General features: G+C 35.0%; 2 protein-coding genes across 3 annotated transcripts; both read right to left on the minus strand.

Annotated features, from left to right (window-relative positions):
• Positions 1-401: 401 nt before the first annotated feature.
• Positions 402-5,232, minus strand: LOAG_09524. Of its 2 annotated transcripts, XM_020447951.1 has the most exons (13): positions 5,073-5,232; positions 4,062-4,788; positions 3,829-3,930; positions 3,344-3,448; positions 2,911-3,123; positions 2,714-2,819; positions 2,523-2,639; positions 2,326-2,408; positions 1,995-2,106; positions 1,438-1,583; positions 1,186-1,293; positions 889-1,038; positions 402-726 (listed from the first exon to the last, which is right to left on the minus strand). In XM_020447951.1, exons 3-13 carry the CDS (start codon positions 3,910-3,912, stop codon positions 592-594), a joined length of 1,359 nt encoding a protein of 452 aa, XP_020301866.1. In that variant the 5' UTR covers positions 3,913-3,930; positions 4,062-4,788; positions 5,073-5,232; the 3' UTR covers positions 402-591. The 2 variants fall into 2 exon arrangements, with proteins under 2 accessions (XP_020301866.1, XP_020306849.1); XM_020447952.1 differs by lacking the exons at positions 4,062-4,788; positions 5,073-5,232 and having other exon boundaries at positions 3,829-3,969.
• Positions 5,233-5,840: 608 nt separating this feature from the next.
• On the minus strand, positions 5,841-10,064 carry LOAG_09525 (intermediate filament tail domain-containing protein). The gene is made up of 11 exons (XM_003145051.2): positions 9,801-10,064; positions 9,498-9,585; positions 9,074-9,289; positions 8,752-8,883; positions 8,536-8,685; positions 8,147-8,311; positions 7,914-8,075; positions 7,621-7,799; positions 7,288-7,459; positions 6,920-7,111; positions 5,841-6,673 (listed from the first exon to the last, which is right to left on the minus strand). Exons 1-11 carry the CDS (start codon positions 9,926-9,928, stop codon positions 6,461-6,463), a joined length of 1,797 nt encoding a protein of 598 aa, XP_003145099.1. The 5' UTR covers positions 9,929-10,064; the 3' UTR covers positions 5,841-6,460.
• Positions 10,065-10,194: the final 130 nt, after the last annotated feature.

Here is a 10,194-nt window from a genome sequence, read left to right on the forward strand (position 1 = left end):
GGAATACTTATGAGAACTCGGACAAAACATTATCAACCAAGAATGGAGCAGTGGGCACTCCTGAAATCAGCAAATGTACCACTATCGGCTTATTTAATAATGATGCCCATCACAAAAGAACCAAATTAAAGTTTACAATCCGGTACTCCTGATATAATTTTAAGAGGAAGCATAGGGCAGATGTTTAATAAACTACGCAAATGGAATGAATGTAGGGATGCATTACCGCAATAAGGAATTTTGATTGAAAATCTTGGTATTCATTATTCAAATACCTAAAAAAAAGTCTTTTCCATGTACCAATCCAAAATTTTATTTAACGAGTGCACGAGTTACGCGTTCATAGATACTCCAAAATATAAATTTAGTCAATTATTAAGCAATTATAAATTAATTTAAAACCCCAACATTGTATACAACATATCGAACAGAATGATTATTAGGGGGGAAAGGAGCACTGGACACTCCTGTAATCAGAAGATATACCACTACCGGCTAATTTAATGATCATCCGATAGTGATACATTTATTTGCTGATTACAATAAAAAAGTAAAACTATGTAAGCAATAGAAGTTCAGTAAAGGTCAAAGTCATAATAACGGTTGGGCTGTGGAAGAAGTACTGGACGTTTCATCGGTAGAGAAATGCCGGATTAGACCACCACTATCTGCACTGAGTATTTTACTTGTAATTTGATGCATACTCATTCGATTCTCCTGTAGCTCCTAAAAAACTCAGAATATAAGCTGATTTGCCGAAGCGATAAGAAATGAAAACTTGAAATTTCTCCTTAGATTTAAACCGACAGACACAAAGCACGCTGCACAGCAATCCAAATTTTTGTCGTTAAAAACTTCAAACTTAGGAAGCTAAAAATATAGACTTACTTGCAGCGTATATCTGCGGACAAAGAGTGGTCGTACAAATAGCTCGTTAAATTTGTAAGCAGCTCCCTTATATGTATTTCCCTCATATTTACTAAATTTACCAATCTCTTCTGTGCCAGAAGTCAAATATTCCGACTGATCGAATATAAACTTAAAGAGAACTATTATTCAAGACGAGCGATTAGAAATGTTAAAATTCAATTTAAAATATTTTGCAAAATGCAATATAAACACTGCTTAGCAGAAGAATAATATTGACACTAAGAATTTAATAATGATCTTTTAAAAATAAAAAACCATTTCTTGTGTTTTACTTAGCACCACGGCAGACCTATTCCTATCACTCGCTTTTCGTATTCCTACACTCTTTCGCTGCTTCTTCTCCGGAAATGTACTGCTTAGAATCTAAAATTTAAACTAGTTTTATTTTCGAATTGCAACAAAAGCACCAAACATTTGGGAATATACACTTCGATTTTTGTAATTCAAAAAAGATAATAAAGATTTTAATTTCTATAAAATGATATCAAGGAAAATTAAAATATTTACTCGCAGCATAGGTAAAGTCGTACCACCAAGAAAAAGAATGGTGAATAACACGATGAAAAGTGTTGTTGTTAGCAAAACTCTTTTTGTTTCCTCGTTTTCTATCGATATATGCAAAGCTAATGCAAATGCGACGGCCCCTCTCATACCTGAAAAGTCCAGACCTCGAAGCAGTGAAAAAATCAAGCAAAACTTGCTTAGAAACTTTGAGCTACATAAAAGTACCCATACGACAGTATGGATAAAAATTATACCAGCATTTTGATAACCTGAACAACCTGAACTAAGATCATATTTTAAGAATGAAAAGGATGGGAAGCTAATTTAATCCACATTTTTGAAATGAAATTAAATGAAGTTCCTTCAAAACTGGGAAATTCAAATCAGTCAAGCTAAATCAAATCAATCCCTACTCATTCATCTATAGATAAATAGACAACTACCAAAGATTACATGCTGCAAGAAAAAAGATGAGTGGAAAGTTCAGTCAAACTGCACTATTGATTTCTTTACACTCATCCACAAAATTCCCAAGTTAAATTAAATGATACGAAACTTGCCACTATACCACATTATGAACTGATTTTTCATAGAAATCTGAGGACGACGACATTTGTTGGCCAGATAAGCAAGCGGAAATACATTGAATGCACGGCCAACGAAGCAAAGCAACTGAAATGGCATATCTTTGGATGGAGCAGCATAAATCTTTAGTTTTCCAATACTACAGCGAAACTTGCACCGTCGATGTGATTGCACAATAGATGCAAAGATAGCTGATCAGCTCGAGAAAGTTCATTGTTATTTGGTTTTATCACTCCAATGAACTGGTTATTTGTATTACAGTGGAAATAGAAAGATCTATCCAATAAGCTAAAGCACAAAACTTACAATGCTCCATGACACAAACATTGGTTGAAATTGAAGCTTGATTGTGAATAAAGCCAGTCCCAAATATGCAAAGGTGCAAATTTCTTAAAATAACTAGACTATATTGAATGCTGAGCTGGATTTCTCAACATCGACTTTATGCCACAACGATGGAAGCTTTTACATCCTTGTTCTTCATGGGTGCATAGAAAATTTACCTGCCACAAATGCCAATGTTCTGAATGTCTGTTGCATAGTGATTTGTGTTATAGGTGAAATATTGAAATGAGTGTACTGAGACATAGTTATTGAGCAAAATAAAATAGCCATTATACCTAAAATGATAGAAAATCGAAACAGAATATAATAAATCTGAAATAATTTGATCAAAAAGACATTGTCGCGTAACCTGAAAGCGAAATGGCTTCTGCAAGACCATACGGCAAATATGCAAATATAAGTAGCAAAGCGAACTCCAGTGATGGCGTTTTACGAAGATCAACGTACTTGAACAACTGAAATGAATGTGAGCAATTAATCAAGACCCAAATCTTAATATAATTAATTACTGTTAAAATAATAAAATTTTGAAGAATCAAGAAATACCAGTGCTGAAAGAAATCCAACAAAAGCACCAAGAAGAGCAGATATGAGAAAGATATATGTAAATCTGGAGATTATTGGGAAAAATAAGCTGCCTGATGTTGAACATGTAAAATTATGAAGAGACATGTCCAGAGAACTAGATGTAAGAACGATGGAAACGGCATCGTTAAGCATGGACTCACCGAAAACAAGCATATATAGCATTCGCTCAACCTAAAAATAATTTTTTGGCAAAAATATTTCAGGTACTATGCTGGTCCATGAGTATGGAAATTAGTTTAGCACTTTAAGCTAAACACATCTTACGGCACTTACTGCATTTCTTTATAGAAGTTTACTTAAATTCTTGAATTGGAACAAAACTACTAAGTCATAAATGTTATATTACTGCTATCAGCACAAAAATTTTTTAAACAGAACATTAAAAGCATACGTTCAATGCTTGAAAGATTGCAAGTGTGGCAACTGGATCCACAGCAGAAATCATTGAGCCAAATGCAAAACTCTCGGCGGCACTCATTTTATATATTAAATCAGCCTGATAGTAAAAAGAAATGAGTAAGGACTGAATCATAAGTAGCAAACGTACTAAATATCGACACAAAACAGCTGACAAATACTTCGACATGCTTTGATCTATAAGGAAGCACCCCTCAAACAGCAAAAATTCGCTTGCTAATTTCTATTTCTAAAGTAATGAAACCAAAATCAGCTATGCACTTCTCTACTAATGACAAAAGATATCGCAAGCAGGACTCAAGCAGAGAAATCAAAATGAATCCAAATTAATGTTAAGAATTTCGAGTATGGTGACTGATTAACTGACCACATATTTGTGAAATTCAATCGTACAAATCAGAGTGTCAGAAACAAATCATGTATTTTAAGAAAATGCAATGGAAATTTATCCAAGCCAACCTGGCCAAGGATGTATAGCGCTGAACCAATAGTTACAGCAGATATTACTGTTCCAAGTGTAGCAAATGATAAGATCGGGAACATATTCGTGAAAAAATCGCCCTGCAATCCAGTCAGGACTACAAGACAAAAGAATTTGTTCCCAAATTCTTTAGAAATAAAGTACCATGAAGTAACAAAGATAAAAAAATGTTTCTTCACATCCAGTGAATTATTTTTATTCCATAGTTTACTTTGTGTAGGTTGTAACCGTTCTCGAAAATGATCGGGGGAAGAAGAACAAGAAAAAATATATTGGGACTAAATGTTTCCACTTCTGTCCAATCTCTTTTGCTATATGATAGCACCAGACCAATTATAGCACCTACAAATTTTCTCAAATAAAACAAAATCTGCAAATAATAAGATTCTTTTTAATATGGAGAACTCAAAAAGCTATTGCTGAAAAAATGTGTCGCCACCCGATGGAGTTAAACAGTTGGGCTTCGCCAACCCTTTGCTTTTGTTTTAATAGTACTACTTTCTAATAAGGATCATGAATTGCGCAATGAGTAAGAGAAGTTTCTTTACTAGAAAAACAAGTTCAATTCATGCTTTGCCAAGAGTCCAGCTACACCGCAGTTAATCTAAAGAGCAACTTCGTAATGAATAATGACAACATTTAATAAAAACTTCCCCAAAAGAACTATGGTTAGGCTTGCTGGTATAAAATATAATTTAGACACGATAAGCATATGCACGACCAATGTTGACACAGCAATCACCAAAAGTATGAAAAATATAGCCTGAAAAATTTTGGAATACAGTTCAAATGCTAAATAAATTCAGGGTTCGAAAAAGGATTACTCCTCCTTGAAAAGAAAACGTTTCACCATCGAACTTTTCTTTTCTTCCACATTTTCATTGTGCTCAACAATTGATAATATTGGTAGTTTCGTTGTTTCGTTGTCAATGATATCACTATAAAATCAATAAATTAGCTAGTGGTAATTTCAGCAATATCCATTCGATGCCTTCCGTATTAAGCTATACTGAACAGCAGTAAATTCATCTGTATCGTACAGTTAAACAAAGAACAATAGAAGTACAGCAATAATACAACCGTTTGTGTTTTTCCGTAATCGTTTTATTCGGCCTTAAATTCAATAGCACATCAGTTGCATTTCGTGGAGCGTTTATCAGAAAACTTTATCTTTGAAACCTCGGAATTATTGCTATTCATCTAATATCAAAAAAAGGCACACCTTCCCGTCCTGTTATTGCTACCAAGATCTATCTCGGAAAGCAGATTTCCACTAACTGAGAGTATCAGTAGCAACTTCAACCCACCAACGCTAAACATACTTCTTTTCTCAGCATATGTGCTCAGCATCACTCAGCTTTTCATTTAATCTCTCTGAAAATATTCATTTCATGTTTCACGCATCATATCCTATACTGTTTAAGCTGTCAGTTTCCGCAATTTAAACGCCAAGAACAAAAACACATTTCAAATGTTATATTAAAAGACTTCCACCACTCAGCTTAAATAATCAACAAATTAAAAAAAAAATGAGCCAGCACTATTATACCACTGAGGAGTCATGAAATGCATATACTGATGATCAACGGATGAGAAACTGCGATAATGAGGAGTGAGTGACCCACACCGGGAAAACACAAATCAATTGGCAACATTGGAAGCAGCTCTTGCGAAACTGAGGTTGGTCATTTTGACAAGCGTAGATCAAGAAGCATAAATGCACTGCAGTGAATGTTCGAGCTTTCATTTTAATGCTTATGAAAAAAGCAACCAGTCTTTTCCAAAAAATAAAAGTTTCAGATCAGTAACCACCATTCATTGAGAGCACTAAGTTCTGCTAAAAAAACACCGGGAAAAAAAACTTTACTGGTCTGTATCCAAATAATTTCATAGAAAAAAGGAACAAACCTGAAAAGAAACATACATTCCGAACAAACAATCGAGAATTCCAAATACAAAAAAAGTAAGAGGTAAATATTGCGAAAACAGGAATTGAGACACTCAAAATGATTTATGAATTTGATGGATCGACTGCTTAAAACAAGGCATAAAGAACCGATAACAACAGCTTCGTAATATTAAAAAGGACCAGTGTCAAGTGAGGGGTAAACATCTACGTTAGGCAGTAGACAAATAATTTGTTATTATCGCTTTTCAAAATTTAAGCTTTGGAAACCAAAGATTTCAGGCTTGGGTCAGGTTGTGTGCACAGTAATAATTACTAGAAATAGGAAAGCCAACAATTAACTACGACGTAGTAGAACAATAACATTCATCCGCGATTTACCAAACTAAAATGCTTTTAACGATGAAAGTAATGCGGAGTAAGGAACAGGCAGTCAAACAAACAACAACAAACATTCCGCATTAAAGCAGACCCGATCAGATCACAGGAAATCGATTTCTTTTATCTTTCTCGGAAATGTTCCCCAAAATGCTAAACTATATTCGTTTCTATTTCTACTCTTCGTCACTATTTCCAAACCATTTATTTCTATCCCAATAAATTAATATCCAATCTGTGACCATCGTCTTCATAAGCATTCAAACTCTGTAATGATAGAAGTAACAAACGAGACCATCACATTTATGACAACTGATCAAAGCAGTCTACATGACAGCACATCGTTGATCCGGATCCTGACCATCATCACTAACAAACTGTCCATACTGGAGCTCAGCTATGCTTTCTCTAGTAGCCATTTCATTGCCATCCGCATCAACCAAAGATGTTTTGACCCGATCACCTGCAGGCCACTGCTGATTCTTCATTACTAGCTGGGATGGTGGCGTATGTTTTTCACCACTATCCGCACTCCAAACCTTTAGTAAATTGTGGTGAAACCTAATGAAACTGTATTAGTTATGAAAAGGCAAAAACAATTCCAAATTGCATGGCAAACACTTTTTCCCTTCTCACCTTACTTTGTTTATCTTCCTTCATATTTCCATTTCTGCTTAAATGACAAAAAAACAGAGGAAAAAATTTTCCACACAAAAGCAAGTATAGTTATAGTCATCTAAAACAAAAAGAACTCCTAACTCGGATAAAAAAAAGTATAAACATACAGTAATAGTATCGCCAGGTTTCATTGTTTGTCTAGAATGGAATTTGTAAACAGTTTCCTTATCATTAGCAATGCTTTTGATGGCCCACTGACCAATTGAGATTGTTTCTTCGCCTTTATTCATCAATTTTATGAACTTCCCATCTGTGTCATGTTCCTCTATTTCGATATCGCAATCTGAGTTGGAAGTCGTCTGAAATCAACTCTTTAAAACTGACATACACTTGATTCAGCGTTTAATTCGCAGATAAAGCTAGCAGCATTTTCAAAAAATACTTAAGAAACATATCTCAACACAAAGCTACCCAACCGCAGTCTGTACATTGCGCAGAAACATTCATCTTTTTGAACTAACAACATTATGAATACTTTGTACGATTTTGCAGTGTTGCGATAATACAAACTGTCGTCTGACGCATTAAAGCGTTTTCGTTTAATTGAACGACGATGGCCAGAGTCTGCATACGACAAACTGAAGCGATCACCAGCAGATGGTGAAGTCGTTGGAGAACTTCCGGAAGACTGCTGCGAAATATTTAATCTAAATGATATACAATAATAACACGGAAGAAATAAAACAGTAAAATTGATTTAACATACAACTCCCAACGAATGCTGCATAAGAATTCATAATGTCACAACAATCGTAATGTTAACAAATAGGAAATTTTCTGGTCAAGGGCATATAAGTGGAAGAAATACCGCGATTCTTCTCCTTCTAACAAGTTCTGATATGCTTTCAGCTCGGTGTCAAGCTGCACCTTAAGATCGAACAAATCTTGATATTCGTTCAACAAACGATCAATTTCTCCTTGGAGTTCCACAATACGCTTGTCACGTTGACTAATACGAACATCGCAATCATCGCGCACAAAACGCAGCTGAAATATTCATCATAATGATGCTTTTCATTTATCAAATCGTTATAATTTAATAAGTGAATTTCAGAAATCAGATTGAGTGAGCAAATTAAATACAACTAGATATAGACAAACCTGACTCTCTAGGTCAGCAATCTTCTTGTTAAGGCCTTCTATACGGCTCTCATAACCACTCCCAACTTTTTCCATTTCGTGAATGCGTAGACGTAACCTTGCCGCTTCCTCTTTTGCTAGATTCATTTGTTGGCGAGCTTCATTTGCTTCATTAAGCTTGTTCTAAAACAGCTTTCACGAGCTTACAAATAAAACAAAATAACAATAGATATTTATTTCTCAACCGTATTAACCTTATAGGTTTCATCAATATCACGTCGGTTTTTGTTCAGTCTTTCATCGAATTCAGCGCGCATAGCTTGAAGTTGTTCTTGCAAGCGTGATTCATATGTCCGCTCCATTTCACGTGCCGTTGTTGTCATCTCCACTTGTCGTTTTCGATGTATTTCCTCCAATTGCTGGAAAAAGCGTTCATAAGCTCATTCATAAGCTCAATCAAATTTCAGTTAATTCGGTCAAATTTAATATGGATCTTTGTCACAATAATTTGACGAGCATGAAAACATCAGAAGTATGCCATTTATACCCTCATTATATGTTGCCAAATATATGAAGATCGAACAACAATATATCTAAACTGAACAACATATGACATGAAACTACAAAAGACATTCAAACTTGCCCCTTCATGAGTTCGTTTTAAAAATTCGTAGTCTTCCTTCAGTGACTGGTTCTGATTATGAAGTGCAGTGTTGGCAAGCGCTTCATCTTCAACCTGCTTTCGCAATATCTCCAGCTGTTGCTTCAAGTCTTCATTTTCGGCAAACAGATTCTAGAACTGATATTTATAACAAAGAAACCCAGACGAAACCTGAAATTAACTCACAAATAATGCAACCTTATTCTCATCCTCTAGATGTCTTCTCATGTTATCGGCAGAATTCAGCCTGGCCTGGAGATCCTGTATAAGACTGTCGTTATTTAGACGGAGCTTTTCAGATTGCTTCAGTTCTTTTTCAAGCTTCCCAATCTTAAAATACGAGCAAGATGACCTGAATTTCTGATAAAAATAAAATCAGAAATTTGAGCAGACTGACAATTTTACAAATAAAGGTCGAATATGAATTCGACCAAATGAAGACAGAAAATGATTCAAATACCCATGCAACCTCACATTATACATGACGCTATTACATCCAGTAAAAGATTAAACCGATTACTCTAGCACGAAGATTATCGCGTTCGGCGAGCGCTGATTTTGCCTCCATATTGACACGAGTTTTCTCTTTCAAAGCATCATCGATTAGATCACGCAACTCCTTAACTTTCGCCTCATAACGTGCTACCAAATCATGCCGCTCCTTCTTTTCGACCACTTCACTTTCGTTTATACGTACGTTCAAGCGCTCATTCTCCAGCTCAAGCTGACGAACTCGCTTAAAAAAGTGGTAAAAGAGTACGGAAAAAATTCTGGTCGCATTTTTTCCCCAGTGATAAATCCATTTACAGCACGCACCCTTTTTATTAGCATACACTAATTACCAATATTCAAAAGATTATACCATTAAGTAACTGCAGAATAACAAGGAAAAAAAAGCAACACTTCCACTTTTGACAAAAATGGAACATAAAGAAAATATTTACATCGATGTAAACAGCGAGACGGTCGTTCAAATTTGATAACGTATCCTTCTCGTATTGTCGAGTCCGACGGCTGGGTGAAACCGAAATGCTGGAAAACAAAAAGGTATAAATTGTCGCAGTTAACAAGTGTTTTTGGTTATTAATGTCACGAAAAATGAAGGAAATTCTTAAAATGGGAAACATAGCCACAATTTCCCACCGAAACTTGTCTGTGGTGAACTGTTTCGCGCCCAATTTCTTGGGTCGAAAAACTCCATCTCATGCCTTCATAAACAGCCCATCTTCAGAAAGTATGAACCATACTTGAAAGAGGATTCAGTTCCGTCTCCACTGCTTTCCACAAGAATCGGATATTCCGCTGTTGCAGCTCGACTGCTCGATGCCAGACTAGTCGTACGAGACGACGAACGTTTTTGCTTCGACGCGGACATTTTTTTTTGTCAGAATAACCTTTCGGATGCACTTAACAGTTAAATTACTATAAATAATAGTAAGTTGTAATATACATTTCACAAAAGCAATAATTTCACCACATCCTTTGACAATATAATGGGATATACGCATAACATCATATAATATAATAGATGTGATTAAATAATATGAAATAAGTGCGATTAAATAGTATGATTTAATCATACTTATTATATATATATATATATATATATATATATATATATATATATATATATATATATAT

This window comes from Loa loa (genome assembly GCF_000183805.2).
Source record: "Loa loa unplaced genomic scaffold supercont3.30, whole genome shotgun sequence".
NCBI classification, from domain to species: Eukaryota; Metazoa; Nematoda; class Chromadorea; order Rhabditida; family Onchocercidae; genus Loa; species Loa loa.